Below are 23,547 nucleotides of genomic sequence, written 5' to 3' on the forward strand. Positions count from 1 at the left end.
ATGTAGCTATCACTAGCACTTCACTGTGAATCCCCGCCTCGTCAATTGGAGGTCTACCTATGACGCTCATTTCTGCATTTGGTAGTCACGAGTACGGCGTTCCAGCAACATGCCTAACGTCCGTCCCTGGTACACATTACCAGTGGTTGTATACTCATGACGTCGGCCTCTACCGTCACAGTGCAGAAAGTGTGCCCGTTACTGGTAAGCCTTTTTGGTGTAGTGTTTAAGGATCTTTTCTAAAAACTTTGTCGAACTTTAGTGATCTTTTCTAAAAAACTTTGTCAACTGTAATATTATAGAGATATCACATGTTAATTTTTATGAAGTATTTTAACTTTTAGAAAAAATATAAGGCTTATTTATTGAAAGGAAAGGGAGTATTTTGTTGATTAAATTATTAGTATTTTTTTGCTTTGAAATGCGTACTGCCTATATAAAGACGGAGGGAGTGCTAGCTGATTTGCCCTATTCTCGCATCGCGGTCCTTTCTCGAAGGTTTGCCTCCTCTCATCCGCCATGGCATGCGGCGGCAGCCTGTTCAGTAGGGCGCTCGGCTACGTCGTCAACCAGTTCCTCGTCGAGGGCCTCGCCAACAAGTATGCGTGCCCCGCTTCCCTCCCATTAGGACTTAGATCTATCCATCCTTTTCCGTCGTAACCCACGCTAGGGCTTCGTCGTCGTTGATTTGATACGATTCTATTTGTTGTGCTTCGTCATCTGGTTCTTGGGAGGGTCGGTTCCCAGGCCAGCGGACTCGTTCCCTTGCATGTACCCTCGTAGGTTTCCTGTGACGCTGGGCGCATCCCGGCTCTTACATACATGCTACCGTTGTTAGATTGTTCTCCCATGTGTACATGCTTGTATGTATTTGGATGATTTGAGTGCATATCGTTAGGAAATAGGCCTCGCCAAATTTACGTTTTTTTACCAAATACGGAACCACCTCATCTGACTCTCTGCCGTTTTGCGATCTTATGTTTGTACTTGAGACAGACCTGTAATGGTTATGCGCATGATCGCTGAATTCATTATTATTGTTTCTGCTGCTTATGCTCATAAACTTTTCATGGACTGTTGCCAGGGTGGAGCTACAGACTTGGTGGTTCCTCTCGCTATCCAGGGCAGAATTTCTTTGATGCCACTAGATGCCGAGGAACTGCATTTTACCATCTTATTTGCATTTAGATTTTTTTTGCGGGTAAAACTAGATCTTTATTAAGCAGTTGGGGCTACAAAAGACTCAAGATTCAGCTCCTGGATAAGACAATCCGGGCCTGATCCAAGCCAAACCTGGGTACATTGCGCTGTCCTTGCAAAATTTGCAAGACAATGACTCGCCCTAATCTGCCTACGATCTACTTTTACAAAGGAACACATTCTAGAATTCTTAGCTAAATCCTTGATCTTTGAGACGATATACATAAAAGCCGATCGATCTTGCGAGGCAGCATTGACCGCTGCAGCCAGTCTCCACTGCCCTTTTTCATGTGTGCTGGAAAATTAGTGCCACATGGTTCTTTCATGCTTAATGTTGTTTTGCATTGGAATTTGTTTGCTTTTGATGCAATTACTATAACAGACCTGTCATGATTCTAGTGAAGGAAATCTAATGCTCCAGGTTTTGACTGAATTCATTTTCTGAGTTATTTGCTTTGTTAGGCTGGTTGTGTTTGATTGAAATGTTTTTTTCATGGCAACAATGTTGAGCTGTTACAGGCATGTAATGATTCTTGCGGAAATGATTGCATTCGAGGAATCTAAGGGACTGAGTTGTCATAAAGCATTTGCATTAGATTTTTGTACTACATTTCTTTATGAAGTCCCTTTTCTGGCTTCATGATTGTAACTTGGTATTCAGTTGATGTGTTCATGGAAACGGTGATGAGTTCTTGCAAACCTGTAATGATTATGCGAAAATGATTGCATTATTCAAAGAGCATCTAAGGGACTAAGTGGCCATGTAGCATTTCAATAGATTGTTTGTCCATCATATATTTATGGTTCTAGTGTGCGCTTCCCTAGTTTCATGCTCATTAGCTGGTATGATTTCCTGCTTTTTTTTGGAAAAAGGGGAAGCAAAATCCCGCATGTAATAATTTTTGTTTTGTTTAGATAGCATTATCTTGTTACCCTTGTAATTATACATCTTGTTTTACTTCTGTTGGTGTTGCTGGTTTCTTAGTGAATCTTTTCTTATGTTGCAGCCGTGCCTTCCAGAGGTTTGCTGTGAGGACCAACAGGACTTTCGAGAATCTTTCGTCTAAAGGTAGCATCCGTGCAAAGTGATTTTATATGATGTGAACATTGTCCATTTAATATTTCACCAATTTCAGTTGAAAATCTTTTTGAGAATTACTAGCCTGAAGCTAGCATTACTAGCGTGAGGAGTGCTTTAAATGTACAAGTGTGTTCAGTTATGCCCTCATTGCCACTATAGTTGGGACAAAATGTGTCTTGTCTCCGTTTGACATTTCACCTGATATCGATTTGAGTACTTTGGTTTTCCCATTTCAAAGATGTATTACATTGTAAACATGTTTTATGTACATTCACTGAAAACAATTTCAGTTCCTTATTTATGGCAATATGCTTTAGAGAAAATTGCTTCTAAACCATTGAAAAGTACTGCAATGGCTCATTTGCCATCCACAAAGCTCTGGTGCTTATATACCAAACACAAACAAATTTTAGTGCTTATATACCACTGAATGTTAGTCTAGTGTGGCAAATGACCTTACATCAGTCTATTAAGAGGCCAAAATGACTGCTTTTCCCTCGGTGGCAAATGACCAACAACTAAAAAGCATGTCTAGAAAAAAAATTGACAGCATCTTGCCTTTATTTTCATGTGAAAATCTTAATCAATGTAACCTGATTGATTCATGTACAAAAAACACTGGCCTGTAGGCTTGCTTGAAGGGGTAGGCTGATCTGATGCATGCCTGCGTGCAACTGCTTGCACGCAACGGATACTTCTTGGGTGGGCGTTGATGGATGCAGCCATGAATTCCTCACGTTGGGGAAGTGATACTTGTTATTGGCTTGCAATCCGACTAGTTTCCTTGGGGAATGATCTGATCGACTCTGTGTGAAGCGGCACCCATGATGTTTGGCCATGGTCCGCATGCGTGCGTGGAGCCTAAGAGGGTCAGGTAGCGTCAGATTCACGGCGATGGGAAATAAGCGCTTGAATTTGTCTGTGCTTGGTTTACATGCACTGAAGCTTTGTTGGATGGCAAATGAATCATTGCAACCCTTGTTAATGGCACATAAGCAATTTTCTCATATGCTTATTACTTTGTCCTTCTTGCCACAGCTAAAGAAGTGAAGCAGGATGTATCAGAGAAATGGAGGGATGTTTGTGGACAAGATGATGTGAGTTATGCCAGAACCTAATGTTGGTTTATTGTTTGTGTAAACGTGTGCGGTATTGTTGTTAGATAATGTTTGCTGTTGTTTGAAATGCTTTATGTGACTGAAGGATCTGTGTTTGCAGCATTTCAGGCAGTGAGGCTCAGCGCATTTCTTGCATCCATCAAGCTTCTTGCGGTACAATCATGTTGTCTGTTTTTACTGGTGCTTTGTGCTACTTTCGGATATCCTCAACCTGCCGAAGAGTCCACTGTATAGAATTTTAGTTTGTTAGTTTGAATTTCAAAGGTAGACGAAGACAGTATTGTATTAGCGGCATTCATGGAGTCACCGGGTTTGTAAACGCAGGGAATCTCTCTCTCTCACACGTTTTTCGCCATGACCTTCGTACAATTAGCTATCATTGCCTTGGTTACCCTTCCAAATTTTTGACGTTGACCGGTAAATAGCCTAGCGTTTGGATTGAAGGCTAGTTAAGTGAGGCACACGGAAATATTGGTTGATGTACCTAGAGAAAACGCTGTAGGGCAGATTTATTGGTAGGGCACGCTGTTTACAACACATGAGATTGCTCTTGTTTATTGCGTGCCGAAACAGAGCACGTGACAGGTATGTTCTTACTGGCAGCACACCCGTGGTAAGCTCACATGGCTACGAGGTGGGCTTTGGATGCGCACGGCCAGAAATTACCCGCATCGTGCTCTGCTGTCCACATGTGCTACGCGTGTACCAGTCGCATGCACCCAAACCCGCTCACTTCTAATATATTTGGATCAAGGGGCACCGAGCAAGACAAACAAATTAGTATCTCTACTAATAAGTTACGGTGGTATTGGTAGGTCAAAAAAATCGGAACAAATTTTTGTCCGTCAAAAATACCGATCTGAGTTTTTATAAGCTTCCGTCGGTCGCCCCTCCGGCCAGCCCGCTCACGATCTGTCCGCGTTTGCAAAGGAAAGGAATAGGTGTTAGAGCATCTCTAACAGAGCCCGTAAATCCCGCCGGAACTGAATTTACGGGTTCGGGCCGAAAGTGGCGCAGATCAGCGCCCGAATCGGTGGGCCGGCCCGAATCGGAAATTCGGGGGCCCGAGAAACTGGACCGTCGACCCGTATATTTACGGCCGCGGAGGGGAGTTGCGTTCCAAAACCCTACTCCCTCCGCCGCCTCCGACCCCTCCGCCGCGCACGGTTGGACTTCCAGCGAGCAATCGCGGAGCCACCACCGCCGCTTCTCCTCTCTTTCCCCCACCACCGTGACCGCATGGCCGAGGCGAACAACGGAGGCAGGGGACGCGGGCGGATTGGCGGGAGCAACTCGCCGCCGCGCCCCCCGTCTTCCAGTCGGAGGCCGAGCGACGCAAATGGAACCGCAGCGAAGGCGCTCGGAAGCGGAGCGCACGACGCTGGACCAACCGGGGTCTGACGCCGCTGGGAAGCTCGCGCGCTATGCAAATAGCGGCGAGGGGTCGTCCTAGGCCGCGTCCGACCGTGCGCTGTGGCAGCCCGCCTCCGACAGCAGCGACGAGGAGGAGGAGGAGGAGGAGGTGTCGGTGCGCACCCTCCAGCTGCAGTCCGGGGACTTCGTCCTCAACGACGAGGAGGAGGCGACGGCGGTGTAGCAGGTGTCCGTCATCTCCGCCGCCGAGGCGTGCGCGCGCTTCCGCCGCGAGGAAGCGGAAGCCGTCCGTGCCGTGCGGGAGTACGAGGCCGCGCAGAAGGAGGCCGCCGTCCGCCGCGTGAAGCAGGAGGTCGTCGACCTCGACTCCGAGTAAGCCGCCGACGGCGTAGTAATACGTCTCCAACGTATCTATAATTTCTGATGTTCCATGCTAGTTTTATGACAATACCTACATGTTTTGCTCACACTTTATAATAATTTTATGCATTTTCTGGAACTAACCTATTAACAAGATGCCGAAGTGTCAGTTCTTGTTTTCTGCTGTTTTTGGTTCCAGAAAGGCTGTTCGGGCAATATTCTCGGAATTCGACGAAACAAAAGCCAAACATCTTATTTCACCGAGATGGACCAGAACACCGAAGGGGAGCCGGAGAGGAGGCCCAGGGCCCCCACACCATAAGGCGGCGCGGGTGGCCCCCTGGTCGCGCCCAGATGTGGGGAGGGAGCCCCCTGGCTCCCCCGACACCGCCTCTTCGCCTATAAAATCCCTCGCGACCTAAAAACCCGATAATTTTTTACGAAACTCCAGAAAGACTCTAGGGGCGCCGCCGCCATTGCGAAACCTAGTTTCGGGGGACAGAAGTCTCTGTTCCGGCACGCCGCCGGGACGGAGAAGTGCCCCCGGAAGTCATCTCCATCGACGCCACCGCCTCCATCATGCTCCGTGAGTAGTTCCCCCATGGACTACGGGTTCTAGCAGTAGCTAGTTTGTACTCTCTCTCCCATGTACTTCAATACAATGATCTCATGAGCTGCCTTACATGATTGAGATCCATCTGATGTAATCGGTGTTGTGTTGTGTTTGTTGGGATCCGATAAATTGTTACATTATGATCAGTCTATCTATATAAGTTTGTGAAGTTATTGTTGCTGCAATCTTGTTGTGTTTAATGCTTGTCACTAGTGCACGAGTGGCATGATCTTAGATTTAAGCTCTATAATTATTTCTTAGATTGTATCTACAAGTTGTTTGCACATGTCTATGTCCGGAACCCGAGGCCCCAGAGTGACAGCAACTGGGATAACTGGAGGGGAAGGTGTAGGTATGAGGATCACATGTTTTCACCAAGTGTTAATGCTTTGCTCCGGTGCTCTATTAAAAGGAGTACCTTAATTACCAGTAGATTCCCTTGAGGCCCGGCTGCCACCGGCTGGTAGGACAAAAGATGTTATGCAAGTTTCTCATTGCGAGCACGTATGAGTATATATGGAAAACATGCCTACATGATTAATAATCTTGATGTTCTGTCTTAATGCTATTTCAATCCTATCAATTGCCCAACTGTAATTTGTTCACCCAACACTTGTTACTTGTTATTTGAGAGTTACCACTAGTGTAGATAGCTGGGAACCCCGGTCCATCTCTTATCATCATATACTCGTTCTATATGTCATTGGAAGTAGTATCAACTATTTTCTGGTGCCATTGCCTCTGTGTTACTGTTACTGCTGCTGTGTTACTGTTACTATTGCTCTCATATTACTGCTGCTTTCACATCACCCCTGTTACTAGTGCTTTTCTAGGTGCAACTGAATTGACAACTCAGTTGTTAAGGCTTATAAGTATTCTTTACCTCCCCTTGTGTCGAATCAATAAATTTGGGTTTTACTTCCCTCGAAGACTGTTGCGATCCCCTATACTTGTGGGTTATCACGTAGTCTGCCGTGACGCTTATAGTAGCTCGCCGTCGGCGAAAATTAGTTAGTTTTGGAGGTGGTCGTCTGCGATGTGCCTATCGATCGTAGCACCAGAACTATGATAAATATGTTTGAATTTCAGTTCTACTGCTTGTTTGCGATGATCAATTTGCCGCCAATTTTTGAAATCGACGTTTTTCGGTTCGGAATACGGGTGCTGTTCTGCGCCACACTAAAAATCGCTCGCTTTTTGTTTTTCGGGAGACTGAACTCAGTTTTTTCGGTTCGGTAGAATAAAGGCTCTGTTAGAGATGCTCTTAGCTCGTGGTCCGTTCGTGTTCGTTAGAGAAAGGAAACCATCTTTCTACACGCGAAATATAAGGAGAGTGGGACACCAATCCCCAATCAAACTGGCAACCAATGCGAGGCGAGATAAAAAGGAACGGAGAAACTCGCCGATAGCTCCGTCTCGATTCCTTTTCCCTACCAGAGAAAGCCTAGCCGCCACTGTCTCGGGCTCTCGACCGTCAGCGGCGCCGTACCTAGAGTCGACAACGACCTCCGCCACCTCACCGAACACGCCCACGCCGAAGGAATCCAACGGATTTGCGCTGACCCGAGACAATCGAGACTGTTTTCCCGGACTCCGGCGGCCGTCGTTTGCATCGTTTCCATCTCCTCAACCCAACGATGGAACAATGGGTGAAGAAGCCGTTGTGGATTCGACCCAGATTTGAGGAGATTGTGAGAGTTATGCCAAAGGATTAAGAGAAGAAAAATGGTAAGTACTACGGCTTGTATAAGAAGGACATCACGAGCAGACAGATTGCGAGTTGAGTCTACTTTTTTTCTGTGGTGCTGCTTGTTCGGAGAGGAGACACATGCCCTGGTAGCCTCTCCATCTTGCTAGCAGATGGCAACAACAATTGCATGGAGGGCAATCAGGTTCGTAGATTTCGAAGGAGGCAATCACCGCAAGATTTGTTGCCAACCCTACTTCCGCCCACCTGCCATCATCGGCCGTTCTCCTGACTCCTAATTAGGTCTCAGTGGGCAATAAAGGATCATCTACTTTTCACATGACTGTTAGTGTCGCTCTTGCTCCTACTTATCCTCAACAGCTTGATCTGGAAAATACACATTGACTGAATCCGTACTTCTCTCATGTCTCAACTTTATCCAAAGTGGGCCACAATAATTTATGAATCGCTTGCCTACTCTAAAGAAGAAAATCCTTGCAGGCTATGTTGTTTGAATATGCTCCAAAACAGACTTTTCGAGCATCTCCTCGGTAAGTCTGTACAGATTAATCCCTCAAAAAAAATTGTGTACTGATCTTGTTGTTTTTCTCCATACCATGTTATGCTTATGTCATGTATAGAATATTTATTCCAACCAATTCAATGCAAATACTTCAAATTTTGTAGAGTTGTAAATACAGCATGCGCTACAAGGAATTAATTATCAGCATTTGAAGTGCTTCTAATTGTGTTGCAATTAGAGCAGCTGAGAACATGGACCGGATATCCTGATTTAGGACATGGATGGGGTGGCTTGCTCTGTCTATAGCACACATAAGCTAAATCCACATGGTGTGCCTAGGAACTATAAAAAAAAACGTTGACCAACGGAGAAATGATCCCTTCTTGACTATACGTCGTTAGGTAGGATGAGTCTCTCCCAGCGGATGTGCGCTAGGATGATAACCCGGTTTAAAGTTCGCCTCTCCCTGCGAAATTACCGCGAGCGGACTGGCTGCGCACTCGCTTGCCTTGCCGCTGAGTCGGGTGCCTAGGAATTAGGAACTATACTCCAATGATTTTGGATCTCGGGAACGACAGGATTTAATTAATTCATTACATCAGCATATCATTATACTACTGGATATGTTTACCGGGAGTCCAAATTCCTTGAGCAAGATTTGCCACTTTAAAAGTGGTTGGATACTTTTTTTTACATGGATTCTCCTTTCTCAAGTTGTTCACTACTAATTGCACGGTAAAAAACAGGTCAACGAAGGACTTGCTGCCATTTGAATTTAACTGATGTGTTGATTTAGATATATTTATAAACTATTGTTCATTTTATTTAATACGACGCCGTAGCAACTTACGGGTTTTGTGCTAGTAGTAGTAGGTTAGAACCCGTTGCTACTATTTGGACTTAACCAAATTTCAGCCGCCGAGCCGAGACAGTTTCCCCCAGTTACATCCAATCTCGACAGCTGAGCCCTCGACCTCACTGCCGCCGACCGCGCCTCGTCGTTGATTCGCCTCCTTTGACCAGGCCGCGCCTTGCCATCGCCATCGCCATCAAAGGGCCACCACGTCAAGCTCTTCACCCCCGCCGGGTCAAGCTCTTCATCCAGACCGCCGTCAAGCTCTTCATCCCGACTGCCGTCGCCTTCTGTTTCATTCTCGCCGGCGTCGAGCTTGCCCTCTCTGTTTGTCTACTCTACATCCTTTGTCGTTATGGCCCACTCCAGCTTGTTCTTCCTGCTGTAAGGCCACAACCGCGCTAAGGAGAGCTCCCGGAACCAGAACCATGCCCTGCATGGACCGAATGCTGCATCAAAAACATTGAAACTTTATCTGTTGTATATGAGAGGCTGGTCCTACTGTATGCTTGATTAATTGCGAGGTGTATGGGAAAATGTCTTCTTTTATAGGAATTTGAGTTGCCGGTGTTTTGCCGATTAATTTCCATTTCGGAAAATTTCTAGCACTCCGTAGATCTTTTTTAGCAAAGGTCATACCAAAATTTTCCGCTAATTTTACTGTTACTAACTACTACGTACATTTTAAATTTAAGGTTGAACATACCGGGATACCACAGCGACAAGGCGACGTGTTCTAACTTTTCGCTGCAAGAACAAGAAAATGTAGTACGACAAAGAAGGGGGGGCCACAGTCCATTCGCTGTGACGAGACTAGTAGTGCCACAGTTGATGGCAATGGAACCACTGGTGATTCCTAGGCCCGCGTGCTAAACAGCCCGCCGTGCCGGCCCGCCTAGGTTATGTGCCGTGCCAGGGCCGGGGGCGGGGCACGTGGGCCGCACGGCACGGTCCACCAGCTCACGGGTCGTTTGCGTGCCGGGCCAAGCCAGGCACGTGAAGCTGGGACCAGGCCAGTGCCGGGCCGGGCCGGCCCGTTGGCCAGGTATAGCTGGAAGTGCTCTAAGGTAGCTTGCATTTATAGTGTGAGTGTATAATTGCATTTATAGATGTGAGTGTATGTATGTATGTACTGTATGTGTGAGCCTGTTTCGTGAGAAAAAAAAGAGACGCGCGTGCGGACCACGCGAGACGACACGACACCGCCCGCCGACCGTCTCCTCGGCCGGCGTCCTTCCCGAACAAGGAGACGCTCTTGTCCGTGTCGATCGATCAACCCCAGGGCAGCGCATCCTGGCTCCACCGATGCAGGACCAGACCGGGGCCGCCTCCGGCTCGGGGGATCCGGGCACGGCCGCGGCAGATCGCGGCGAGGGCGGCTCCTCCTCCGCCGCCAGGCTCCCCTCCCGCAACGCCTCCTCCAAGTACGACTTCGTCAAGGTCCGTCAAATTCCCCTCCCCTCCTCCTCAGCCAGAGCCAAGCTGGGATCGGGCTCATTTCGTTCCTTCCCATCGTCGGCAGGTCAAGGTGTGGCTCGGGGAGAACGCCGACCACTACTACGTCCTCTCCAGGTTCCTCCTCAGCAGGATGCTCACCGTCACCAAGGTGCCCCTCCAAATCCCCTCCCCCTCACCTCAATTCAGCCCTATGTCGTGTGCTATTCCAATTTCGTCCAAGAACTGGAGATTTAACAAGAGCTAGGGGGCAATGCCAAGTTATTTCTCTTGCCATCTGCAAATACAAGCGACTCTATGCTTCCACCATCCTATAGTAGTACTATATTTTTTAAAATATCAAACACCGACAGGAATTGATATATATATATATATATAAGTAGAATCTAACAACTCCGGTCATCGTCTGCTTCCCCCTTTCCAGATTCCGAACCATGTCGCCATTAAGATCGCCCTTGAACTCAAGAAGCTGCTCGTCGACAACAGCCTCCTCGACGTGTATGTTCACCCTTCACTGCCACTTTTTGTTTTCCTGATGATGTCCTACAGAAAATGCATGTCTGTACATGCTACATTGTTGCCGTATTCTTCAGTCCTGTTTATCGTGCTATTTCTTCCTCCTATGTTTTATGTTGTACTGTTGTAGTTAGTCATGTGTGAATTCAAACAACCAGCTGCTGATTCTGTATCATGATTTCTCTCGTCAATCGAATCCTGTATCTACAACGCAATCTGTACTAGGCTCATCAAGCTATATAAATCATGTTGTCTTGCATAGATGCCGCTGTCTCGGTTTGTCCTATTGTGTTAGAATAGCTCGCTGTTTGAGTTCTATTATATCCCTAGGCACAGTGGGCTTGTTGCTCGTAGCACGATAATTTGACACTTTTGCCAGAAAGTGTCAATCAAGTCATATCATTTGTGACCTATGAAATATCTACTAAGTAAGAACACTTCTATTTTTTACTTGTTTCAGGTGATCATATGTTGTTTACCACGTATTTTTTTAGTGATGCAAATGCATACATTATCTTGAAATCATTATGTTGCTGCAACCGCAAATTGAAAACCTCAGTTACATTTACATAATTGAGGGATTGATATGATGTTTCTCTAGCGGCTTAAAAGGGTTATCTGACTGACACCTTCAAATCTAGTCATACATCTACCTTTCTGGTTCAAATATGTGATCTTTGTGCCTTAGTGCACAACTAGTCAACTAATAATATAGGAAGGACAAGATCAACCCCTTAATACGAATGGCCTTGGAGGGATACTGATTTTCCCTGTTGATTCTTCCTTTCAAGACAATAAATAAGTTTTTCCTTGTTTGTGCTTGGACAAATTTGTAAGAATGATGTACCATCGATGATGTTTTTCCTGGACTGTCATTCTCAATGCCCGGTCCATCAGCTTGCTTGTATTCTACTTGTATTGTAGACTAAGATTTGTGTATCATCAATTCCTGACTTTTATACTAATATGCTTTCTGGTTATGCAGTTCACAGAGTGACTTAGAGGCCAACCTTTTCAAGGTGACTACCTTTCACTTTGTTTTGATTGGCCTGTTTGTTACTTTCTTCAGTTAAAAACACTGGTTCTTTTACAGCTAATGGAGAAAAGAGGATATGGAGAGGACTATATTAATCGGTATAAAATGATGACAAGGTATGTTTTTGGAAGAAAAGGCTGCTCTGTTTCAAAAAATAATGTTTGGAAACTTGCTATAATAGCCCCCCTCTGCTTCTTTCCAGTCATAATTAGCACAATGAATTCCTTAGTTTAAGGCGCTAAACTTATATCGTGCTTGTATTCATGTCAAGCCTACTTTGCCGAAGTTCTACTTAAGTGGTATTTAGTACTCCCTCCGTTCACTATTATAAGATGTTTTAGATATTTCAGTGTGGACCGAAGTGGTTGAACCTATACATTGAAACGTGTTTAGATACATGCATTTCCAAGAAAACATCTTATAATTGTGACAAAGGGATTAATGCTTTGTTTGTCCTCAACTGCAGATTCCATCACCAGAGAGTACCATTAGTAATTTTGGTGTGTGGAACTGCCTGCACTGGGAAATCAACAATTGCTACACAACTAGCTCAAAGGCTCAACCTGCCAAATGTTTTACAGGTTTATTGTCTCTTGCCATGTGTACCATATTTATGAGCCATGTTTGCCACCATTGTCACCTTGACTTCGGTTCCTGATTATAACATGTAGACAGACATGGTCTATGAGTTGTTGAGGACATCAACGGAGTGAGTTTCTCTTTATGGTCTTCATTATTCTCGCCCATACGAGTTGCTTGTTGTGCTCTTGGTTCCCCTTTTCTAAAACCTTGTAATCTATGAATAAGTTACTGATCTGCACAACACATGCAGTGCTCCGCTAACTTCGGTACCTGTATGGGCCCGGGATTTCAATTCACCTGAAGAACTTATTACCGAATTTTGCAGAGAATGCAGAGTTGTTCGCAAAGGTATGCGCCTTTTCTGTGTAAGGGATTTTGTATTGTGCACATGGAAGCCCCCTGCTTGCTTTGAAGATAATTAGTTGCAGGTACTCATTTTGTTTTTTTGCTTACTGTTCACCTTTACTAGGTTTGGCTGGTGATTTGAAGAAAGCAATGAAAGATGGGAAGCCAATTATAATAGAGGTGCATTGTGCCTTACATTTTTCTCCTGAATGAAACACCATCTTTGTTGGCTGCACTGTGATATTTGTTTTGTTGTAGATTGATATACAATGTGAAATTAATTTTGTGAAAGTACACAAGCTCTTTTCTTTTCTATCATCTTAGCTCCTACATCGTGGTGTTCAAATTCCTGTTAGATTGGATATTATAGATGACTTTTTTCTGCACATTGACATGTCTTCAATTCTACCGTTTCTTAATGGGTCAATGCCAATTAATGTGTGTAGACATTTCATATGGCAGTACATTGGGCATTGGGCACTACATGTTGTTCAACATGGTTAGACGTCATAACATAGATGCTGCACAGCTCTACACTCCCACATTTCCTTTCTAGCTCCTGTTGTATTCGACACAAGTTAGTGATGTCTGACTAGTAGTAAAAAGCAGAGAATGGGTTCCGTTGGGGATGGGATGATGCAAGCTAAAATATCTGTAACATCTGTATTTCGGTAGTGTGCCACACATGTGTAAATATTTTCCAGTATTGACTGGCATCTTGTCTTCAGGGAATACATTTGGATCCAAGCATTTATCTGATGGACGAGGAAAATGCAGATGATAATTCCAGAATGGAGAAAAAGGCTGAACCTGCAGATTTTGTTGTCTCTGCAGAAAATAAAACAGAACAGCAATCAGAAAATAGATTACCTGAGAACAAATTGAGTGTTCTAAAGGAAGATATCATACAAGATCAGAACTCTATACCTGAGAGTAGGACCAGTGAAGGGCTGCTTGGTGCCAACAACCACGAGATTAATTATTCTGAATCTATAGATTCTGAAGAGAAAAATCCCAAAGCTGAAGGTAAGTCAAATTCATGTTATTGATGCATAGCCATTATGACACACGCCCAAGTAAATATAATTCTTGTTCAAGTTTATGGACACTATAATAGTTTATTTACAAGTGAGGAGCATGCCCGCAGAACAAAGATAATTGGGAAGTAAAGAATCAAATCTGTTTGGTACTGTGTATTTTTAGGGATTTGTGGGGATTATCCCTGCCAACCCCAAATCCCCACTTATTCCTAAATGCGTGTTTGGTTCTAGTGTATGGGGTAGGTCTTTTCCGTGCTTTTCCCCATAATTCCCTAAATTCTACTGTATTTTCTCCGTAGTGGATTGGGTTAATGGGGATTTGAGGGGATTGGGTGAAGGTAGGGGTTCCAGCCCACTAATCTCCTCAAAACCTCTAGTACCAAACAAGGCCATATGGTTCCAGCCTTAGAGAATGCCTCGCTGAACCAGGTTATCTTGTTAGTTCCTGCAACATTGCTGGTGGCAAATCACTGTTCTTTTTGCTCTGTAGGCAATGGACATAAGGATTTGGACCAACAGAAGAACAACACTGCCAGGAAAGACAAACCTGCTGCTGAACCAATAGTTGTTCCAATTGTGTTGCGTATGTCTGATTTTGATCACAAGGTGTATGCTCTAACTGCCTTATAAACTTAGATGCATAATTTAAGTATATATTTCTGCTTTTTGGATACATACGAAGTTGTTTTGCTTTTCTGGTCTCTCCAAATAACTAAGTTGATAATCTCGAAAAAAACAAGTTGAAGGCCTATCTTTCTCCTGTTACAAACTGATTCCTTTTCTGAAATTATGGAGCTAAATTTTACGCTTTGCCTAGAACCAACGCATTATCCCTGCTAGAGTTCTAATCTATTCAGAAAGAGTATCTGGCTGTCATATTTTATATTTTCTGTATTTTACACACTCATTTTAGTTTGTCAGTTCATATTTACTCTATTTTGTTCAGATTTTCTTTGTTGTTTGTTCAGGCGTTGTTAGAGGAATGGATAGCCACAAGAGCTTTCAGAGATAATTGCCTTCCTCAGGTATTCTTGAAAATCTTGAATACGCAAGTAAAATTTTCTTTTATTTTGAGTACCGTCTTGTGAAATCATACTGTACAAGCATGGTTGTTGTAGGTGATATTAAGTAACTAGCCTCGTGAAAACTTGAAAGGAATGCTCCATGACGTGTACCTGCCAATTAGTATCAGGCTAGCATTAGTTTTTATTTTCATCCTTTCAAGGCTGTACCTGAAAGCATGCTGAGCTTCTATTAAACTACGATCTAATATTCTATATCTTATACAGAAACCTTGGGTTGGCATTTAGGTCATGACGGTTATCTTTATCATCTAGTGATACAATTACAACTAGAGATGACGATCTAACTCTGTGATTCAATTACTACTAATAGCTATCTAACTTGGTCATAGATGTTCTAATAGAACAAATCCTGGTATCGGATCCCTATATGCAAAATTATGCAGCATACTTTTCCCCATATGATTTTAAGTTGCCTTCTTTAATAAAGTATGAGCTGACATAATACCAGGACCTTGACATTCCCCATTTCAGTTTACCTCTACTTTTGACACCCAACATGAATGTTGAGTTTTTTAGTGATCCTGCCTAATTGAGCACCGAGTACCGAGGATCGCATACTTTTAAACACAAAAACTGCAGGCTCATTGCTCATTTCTGTACATCTGAATTTTATGTTGTGCAGGATCATCGAAAGCTCATTAACAACCTCAAACTTATTCAGGATTATCTTTGCTCTTTTGAGTCACAGGTAAATCTTTTCTTCAGTAATCAATAGTGCAAAAGTTGTTCCTTGACATTTTTTCTGTCAAGGTACGATGTTTAAACTGCCATATAAACCACAACAGGGTATTTTCGCATTAAAAGCATGAAATGTGCCACTTGTATTTTACTTCAGGACTTAATTCTCTATCAAACGTTGCTTACACAAGGAGCCTAGGATCATGCTATTTTTCGTATTGAATTACCATCTTATCTAGTACGTCGTATTCGTCGATTGTTTTCTCTAACCTGCAGTGTAAATCTGATCAGGGATTGACTATCGTTGACATCTCGGCAAACTCATTTCCTCAAACGTTAGATTGGCTTCATGGCTACCTTCTTCAGGTACTTGAGAAAAATAAGCAGATCTTGCTATACCTTCATGCCAGCCATTTTATGTCCCATTTTCTCCTTTTTAAATGCTACATTGTGTGTTTTGTAATTTAAAATATAACTCAGTTGGTACTTCTTAAGTGCTTTGATGCCCAAACGGGAGTTCTAGTAGTGTACATATTCAATGATCCTAACACTAAATATAGAATCCTCAATCCTGTCATAAGAAAGACCCATCTACTTGAATTGGTAAAAACTCCATAACATTACCTAGTGGCGACATAAATGTTAAGAGAGGGGATGGAATATTATTTAAGTGATATAAACTTGCCAGAGTATACAATTATTTGGTTAGATTGCCATAAATATGTTGGGATCATTTTTGCATCTGGCTTTTAAACTTGGGCCACCATCTTTTTCTTGACAGTGCATCGAGCGCGGCCTCCTGGCTGCATGTTCAGAAAGTCCCAAGCAAGGGGAAAGCCAATCAACATGACAGGTATTTGTTGTTTCACTTTAACAGAGAACATATTCTTTAACTTTGCCATTATCTGATATATGTATTATGCACACAATGTGAACATGTCTGTTGCTAAAAAATCCTTCTTCAAAGAACCCGTTACAGGAAAAGTTTTTAAATAAGACCTTGGCGATATGTATCTAGCCTACCCCAACTTGCTTCATTGCTTGGAACATATGGCTTTGTTGTTGTTTATGTTGACCTTGGTGTATGCTTTCTTATACCAGCCAAATGGAGCAAATGATAATTCCGGACCTCTGATTGTTATTGTCCGTTCACCAGCTGTAATCTGGTTTACTGTTGGCAACGAGGAATTTACGTTATGCAAATAAAAAAAATATTTTACGAGGAATTTGGTGCCTATTGAAGTATATTTTATAACGAGCACAAAGTTGGAAAATACCATCTAAAGTGTCAATACCATGTTCCCAGGGTCCAATATGGTCACATACGCACATATCCATGTATTGTATGATATTTTTAAGTTGCAGCTCTTTACGGTGATACTGAGATAAAATAACTGCATATATTACATACAACGCACCAAAGTTCAATAATTATATGGCTTTTGAGGCGAGAAGGTTATCGAATGCCACCACCTTGTCTTCCCATGGTGCTGAAGCATCATCATATCCATATTTATCTACCCACATGTGGTAACATCCTTGGTAGCGCATACAACATGTGGGTACACTTCTCTGAACAAGTCATAAGCATGTCATGGTTCGATGACAAATATATCATGTCCTTCAATAAAATAGATGGTTATAAAAGAGGAAGTGAATGGTTGCTACCTACTTCATGGTATGTTTGTTTGTAAGCACCTAAAGCAAAGTTTACCACTTTTCACCATCTACCAAATATAGAATTTCTCTTGAGATAACTCTCCCAATAAATAGAACCATCCCACATCGATTTTGTGCTGTTATCACCAGTTTAGAGGTCTGCTCTGATTATGTATCTCTTTGTGTGGCAGATATCCAGTGCTTGTGGAATCTTGATTGGTATTTATGTGGTCAGTTCCTAGTGGCACTAAAAGGTATGCTTCAGTTTTCCCTATTTTGTACCTCTGATTACCTAAAAACTTACACTTACCGTTGAAACTAATCGTGTGGAGACGGTTACAGTCCTTGTAAGCAGAAAAGGCGGGGACTTTGGTTCGAGAGAGACCTGCAGAATTGCTAGACATGATGTCTGTTCGTCGTCATAAAATTTTCATTATTTATTCCTTTTTTTCCTGTGCATACATCACCTATCCTGGCCATGGCCTATTTGCCTCGGGTACAGTGAATACCATCTTGAATGACTAGTATTCTGTACTTGTGTTGTAATGTTAATTGCCAGCAACTTGAGCTTCAAAAAAGAAACTGCCGAACTTGTGCAACACATGGCCACGATTCTCAATCACCAACGCCGTCGCTGCTGCATGATTGGGGGCTTGGTTGCCTCACCGACAAATAGGAAAGCTCATCACCTTCCTCCGGGATAACTCGGAAGTGTTTGCCTGGGACCCGTCCGGTCTTTCGAAAGTACCAAGGGAGGTGATTGAGTACCATCCGGCAGTGTGTGCAGGACAAGATTTCACACAACAAACCTTAAAACTGCACTCAAAAGTGATAGTATATGTAGCCACGTACTGTAATTTGTTCTTAAAACTATATCCTGTGTGGGGTGAACTTATATTGGATTTGCGTGGCATTGTGTCCACGACACGGATCCCTTCCTGCAGCTCAAATTGCAGTTGCAAGCGACTGCCCAGATGCTCACGAGCTGGAGCTCGAAGCCTATCACTATCCCGTGAGCTGTTGCTGCTTCGGTTCGACAAGGTAGAGGAGGATAGAACTCTGACGGTGGAAGAGAGCTGGTTGCACAAACAAATCAAGGTGTCTTACCAGCGCAACATCGCTCGCCAACGGGCTCGCATCGTTGTGCTGAAGGATGGAGACGCCAAGACTTCCTTCTTCCACAGGCAATGCACCTACCGCTGCCAGAAGAATCACGTGCATAGCATGGTGGTTGAGGACCAGGTTTTGACTAGACATGGCTGAGGCCACATTCCAGCACTTCGATGCTTTGCTGGGCACGGATGTTGAGCACGAGCACACGCTGGGCTTGACACACCTGATTGAGCCGGCCAACCTTGATGACTTGGATGCGCCCTTCGGTGTTAATGAGATTCGGAACGCGATCAAGCGCCTCCCGGCCAGAAAAGCCCCCGTGCCTGATGGCTTCACAGCTCAATTCATCTGCGCCTGCTGGTGCACGGTGAGACAAGATTTCATCAATGTCTTCCAGTAGCTGTACGAGTTGGGTGGGCGTGAATTCTGCAAGCTCAATTAGGTGTTGTTGATGCTGCTCCCAAAGCGGGTGGATACTCGCAGCCTTGGCGACTACCACCCGATGCCTTATACATCTGGTGGCAAAAATCTTTGCCGGAATCCTATTGGTGCGACTCGGACCAAAGCTCAATGACCTCGTCAGCCCGATGCAGAATGCGTTCATCTCTAGGAAGCCTACAAGCAGACAATTGCGTCCTCGTCAGACTGTCTGCCCGCCTCCTCATCATCTAGGAGCCCCGCGTGTCCTGCTCAAACTGGATCTGGAGCGAGCCTTTGACTCCCTGTCTTGGCCCTTCCTCTTCGAGGTTGTGCTGCGGCAGTACAACTTCATCGACTGGTTCCTCGACTGGCTAGCAATCTCGCTCTCCTCGGAGAGCATGAAAGTGCTGCTCAATGGAGAGCCTGTCCCCCTGATTTGGCACCGCCGTGGACTTCGCCAAGGAGACCCCCTGTGACCAAAATTTTTGTGCTCGCCGTCGACGTTCTTGGACGACTGATCACATGTTCCATTGACATGGCCATCCTACAATAGCTCCATCCTCGATGCATGATCCCTTCCATCTCGCTATATACGAATGACGTGATCCTTTTCTGCCACCCCACTACCGACGATGTGCGTCTGGCCTCCGCATCAACTACATGAAGAGTTCTGCCACTCTGATACGCTGCGAGTATGATTAGAATGGGGATTTAGGAAGCTCGCGGGCCAAAAGATCCAAAATAGCTAGTCGGCTGCTCGATTTCCCTGTAAAAATAGCACCGCTACAACGCTATGAAAATACCGCCGCTATAACACTACGAAAAATAACGCGCATAGCGGCGCTAATAGCGTGATTAGCGCCATAGCGAGCTAAATATGCATAGCGTAGTGTTCACTTTCCAAATACGCTATAGCGCCGCTATAACATCGAAATAGCGCGCTATTTTTTTCGTTGGATACATTAGCTATACTCTACCTGCAAAAAAAGGATAACCACTGCATAGCCGGTTTAATTATTTTGAAGATGAGAAATATGTTTGCATGATCCATCAATTAGCTAGAAACATATATATGTTGAATATTTTGTACCCCACGAGTTTTATGGTAGCAGAGCATACAATTTTGTTGCAAACTATGCCTCAACAACGATAAAATTTTATTGCAAACTACGGTTAATATTTTTTTAATAAAAGATAATATATTCCTATCAATAGCGAGAGACGATGTAGTGATTTCCTAGGTTCATAGCAGGGAGTACGTGCGTCTGAGCATGTACGATTGTAAGAGTTTCGTTTCTTAAAAAAAAGAAAAAGATTGTAAGGGCATCTTCAACCGTACCGTGCGACTCAAACGGACGCGTTGGATCGTCCATTTTGGGCTGTTTAGGTGACCGCGGACAGCGGTTGACGTTCGCGTGTCCGTTTGGGTCGCACGTTGCGCCCAACGCGCGGACACATCGCATATTTGAAGAAAAACAAAAAAATGTAAATTTAAACTAAATTTCATTAAGCATACGCCCTGTTTTGGGCAAATTTGTACATAGCCCTATTTTGGGCAAATAAACTAACAAAGAAGCCCTCTATACGGGCTTTAAATTTAAAACAAATATAAAAACCATAAGCTAGGGTTTGGTCGAGGACGCGGTGGCCATCGGTGCGCCGCCTAGTCCCTGTGGGCGTCGTCGCCGTCGGCGTCGATGACGTCCCCGGGTGGCGAGGCACTATTGTGGCTCGACCGCGCCGGGGAATCCGGCCACGGAGACCACAGGGCCTCCTCCCAGGCGGAGTGGGGGTCCGGAGCCGCCCCGCTGCTCCGCCGCGGCAGCACGGAGCTGCGCCTCCTCCCTGAGGCGCTGCTCCCTCTCCTGCCAGGCGAGGCGTCTGGCGTGCTGGCGCCTCCCCTCCTCCGCGCGGCGCCTGGCCTCCTGGCGCTGCTGCTCCTCGCGGTGGGCCTGGGCGAACAACTCCAGGCCTCGGCGTCCTCGACCGCCTGCCGGGCCTTGATACGTCTCAAACGTATCCATAATTTCTTATGTTCCATGCTACTTTTATGATGATACTCACATGTTTTATACACATTATATGTCATTATTATGCATTTTCCGGCACTAACCTATTGACGAGATGCCGAAGAGCCAGTTGTTGTTTTCTGCTGTTTTTGGTTTCAGAAATCCTACAAAGGAAATATTCTCGGAATTGGACGAAATCAACGCCCAGGGTCTTATTTTTCCACGAAGCTTCCAGAAGACCGAAAGGGACACGAAGTGGGGCGACGAGGCGCCGCCACACTAGGGCCGCGCGGCCTAAGGGGGGCCCGCGCCGCCCTGGCGTGTGGGGCCCTCGTGCCGCCCCTAAACCTACCCTTCCGCCTACTTAAAGCCTTCGTCGCGAAACCCCCAGTACCGAGAGCCACGATACGGAAAACCTTCCAGAGACGACGCCGCCGCCAATCCCAGCTCGGGGGATTCAGGAGATCGCCTCCGGCACCCTGCCGGAGAGGGGAATCATCTCCCGGAGGGCTCTTCATCGCCATGATCGCCTCCGGATCTATGTGTGAGTAGTTCACCCCTAGACTATGGGTCCATAGCAGTAGCTAGATGGTTGTCTTCTCCTCATTGTGCTATCATGTTAGATCTTGTGAGCTGCCTATCATGATCAAGATCATCTATTTGTAATGCTACATGTTGTGTTTGTTGGGATCCGATGAATACTGAATACTATGTCAAGTTGATTATCAATCTATCATATATGTTGTTTATGTTCTTGCATGCTCTCCGTTGCTAGTAGAGGCTCTGGCCAAGTTGATACTTGTAACTCCAAGAGGGAGTATTTATGCTCGATAGTGGGTTCATGCCTCCATTGAATGCAGGACCGTGACGAGAAAGTTCTAAGGTTGTGGATGTCTTGTTGCCACTAGGGATAAAACATCGATGCTTTGTCTAAGGATATTTGTGTTGATTACATTACGCACCATACTTAATGCAATTGTCTCGTTGTTTGCAACTTAATGCTGGAAGGGGTTCGGATGATAACCTGAAAGTGGACTTTTTAGGCATAGATGCATGTTTGGATAGCGGTCTATGTACTTTGTCGTAATGCCCTGATTAAATCTCATAGTACTCATCATGATATATGTATGTGCATTGCTATGCCTTCTTTATTTGTCGATTGCCCAACTGTAATTTGTTCACCCAACATGCTATTTATCTTATGGGAGAGACACCACTAGTGAACTGTGGACCCCGGTCCATTCTTTACATCTGAAATACAATCTACTGCAATTGTTCTTTATTGTTCTTCGCAAACAAACATCATCATCCACACTATACATCTAATCCTTTGTTTACAGCAAGCCGATGAGATTGACAACCTCAACTGTTACGTTGGGGCAAAGTACTTTGATTGTGTTGTGCGGGTTCCACGTTGGCGCCGGAATCCCTGGTGTTGCGCCGCACTACACTCCGTCACCAACAACCTTCACGTGTTCCTTGACTCCCTCTTGGTTCGATAACCTTGGTTTCTTGCGAGGGAAAACTTGCTACTGTATGCATCACACCTTCCTCTTGGGGTTCCCAACGGACGTGTGTTAGCGCACGCATCAAGCTCTTTTTCTGGCGCCGTTGCCGGGGAGATCAAGACACGCTGCAAGGGGAGTCTCCCACATCCAATCTCTTCACTTTGTTTTTGTCTTGCTTTACTTTATTTTATTTACTGCTTTGTTTGCTCTTTATATCAAAAATACAAAAAAATTAGTTGCTAGCTTTACTTTATTTACTGTCTTGATCTCTATATTAAAAACACAAAAAAATTAGTTACTTGCATTTACTTTATTTAGTTTGCTTTATTTACTACTGCTAAAATGGGAACTGTTGAGAATACTAAGTTGTGTGACTTCACTAGCACAAATAATAATGATTTCCTATGCACACCTATTGCTCCACTCCGCTACTACAGCAGAATTTTTTGAAATTAAACCTGCTTTACTAAATCTTGTTATGAGAGAGCAATTTTCAGGTGTTAGTTACGATGATGTCTGCTGCCCATCTTAATAATTTTGTTGAACTTTGTGAAATGCAAAAGTATAAGGATGTAGATGGTGACATTATAAAATTAAAATTGTTTCCTTTCTCCTTAAGAGGAAGAGCTAAAGATTGGTTGCTATCTTTGCCTAAGAATAGTATTGATTCATGGACTAAATGTAAGGATGCTTTTATTGGTAGATATTATCCTCCCGCTAAAATTATATCTTTGAGAAGTAGCATAATGAATTTTAAGCAATTATATAATGAACATGTTGCTCAAGCATGGGATAGAATGAAATCTTTGGTAAAGAATTGCCCAACCCATGGACTAACTACTTGGATGATCATCCAAACCTTCTATGCATGATTGAATTTTTCTTCGCGGAACCTATTGGATTCAGCTGCTGGAGGTACCTTTATGTCCATTACTTTGGGGGCGGCAACAAAGCTTCTTGATGATATGATGACAAATTACTCTGAATGGCACACGGAAAGAGCTCCACAAGGTAAAAAGGTAAATTCTGTTGAAGAAACCTCTTCCTTGAGTGATAAGATTGATGTGATTATGTCTATGCTTGTGAATGGTAGATCCAATGTTGATCCTAATAATGTTCCTTTAGCTTCATTGGTTGCCCAAGAAGAACATGTTGATGTGAACTTCATTAAAAATAATAATTTCAACAACAATGCTTATAGGAATAATTCTGGTAACAACTATAGGCCATATCCTTCTAATAATGGTAATGGTTATGGTAATTCTTATGGTAATTCTTACAACAATAATAGG

At 44.2% G+C, this 23,547-nt stretch overlaps 2 protein-coding genes and 2 non-coding genes across 4 annotated transcripts; all 4 read left to right on the top strand.

Moving 5' to 3' along the window:
* The first annotated feature begins 519 nt into the window (after positions 1-519).
* Positions 520-3,514, top strand: LOC124672416. The gene is made up of 4 exons (XM_047208644.1): positions 520-599; positions 2,208-2,269; positions 3,320-3,378; positions 3,500-3,514. Exons 1-4 carry the CDS (start codon positions 520-522, stop codon positions 3,512-3,514), a joined length of 216 nt encoding a protein of 71 aa, XP_047064600.1.
* On the top strand, positions 1,696-1,778 carry LOC124679883. Its single transcript, XR_006995306.1, has one exon. It is a non-coding gene; the product is annotated as a small nucleolar RNA SNORD25 (small nucleolar RNA).
* On the top strand, positions 1,875-1,961 carry LOC124679882. Its single transcript, XR_006995305.1, has one exon. It is a non-coding gene; the product is annotated as a small nucleolar RNA SNORD25 (small nucleolar RNA).
* Positions 3,515-10,099: 6,585 nt separating the features above from the next.
* On the top strand, positions 10,100-17,806 carry LOC124676153. The gene is made up of 17 exons (XM_047212228.1): positions 10,100-10,249; positions 10,332-10,415; positions 10,689-10,762; positions 11,766-11,799; positions 11,874-11,932; positions 12,283-12,397; positions 12,488-12,525; positions 12,649-12,746; positions 12,868-12,923; positions 13,472-13,769; positions 14,274-14,389; positions 14,752-14,808; positions 15,491-15,556; positions 15,838-15,912; positions 16,328-16,399; positions 17,397-17,459; positions 17,548-17,806. The coding sequence occupies exons 1-15, from the start codon at positions 10,115-10,117 to the stop codon at positions 16,394-16,396; spliced, it is 1,374 nt and encodes a 457-aa protein (XP_047068184.1). The 5' UTR covers positions 10,100-10,114; the 3' UTR covers positions 16,397-16,399; positions 17,397-17,459; positions 17,548-17,806.
* The last annotated feature ends 5,741 nt before the right edge of the window (positions 17,807-23,547 follow it).

Source organism: Lolium rigidum, chromosome 7, assembly GCF_022539505.1.
Source record: "Lolium rigidum isolate FL_2022 chromosome 7, APGP_CSIRO_Lrig_0.1, whole genome shotgun sequence".
Classification (NCBI taxonomy): Eukaryota; Viridiplantae; Streptophyta; class Magnoliopsida; order Poales; family Poaceae; genus Lolium; species Lolium rigidum.

Excerpts from the sequence above, each read along its gene's own strand:
- LOC124672416 (XM_047208644.1), top strand. The coding sequence starts at position 520 with ATGGCATGCGGCGGCAGCCTGTTCAGTAGGGCGCTCGGCTACGTCGTC. Across the intron at positions 600-2,207 it reads GTCGAGGGCCTCGCCAACAA|CCGTGCCTTCCAGAGGTTTG; the intron begins GTATGCGTGCCC and ends CTTATGTTGCAG. Across the intron at positions 2,270-3,319 it reads CGAGAATCTTTCGTCTAAAG|CTAAAGAAGTGAAGCAGGAT; the intron begins GTAGCATCCGTG and ends TTCTTGCCACAG.
- LOC124676153 (XM_047212228.1), top strand. The coding sequence starts at position 10,115 with ATGCAGGACCAGACCGGGGCCGCCTCCGGCTCGGGGGATCCGGGCACG. Across the intron at positions 10,763-11,765 it reads GACAACAGCCTCCTCGACGT|TTCACAGAGTGACTTAGAGG; the intron begins GTATGTTCACCC and ends CTGGTTATGCAG. Across the intron at positions 14,809-15,490 it reads GAGATAATTGCCTTCCTCAG|GATCATCGAAAGCTCATTAA; the intron begins GTATTCTTGAAA and ends TATGTTGTGCAG.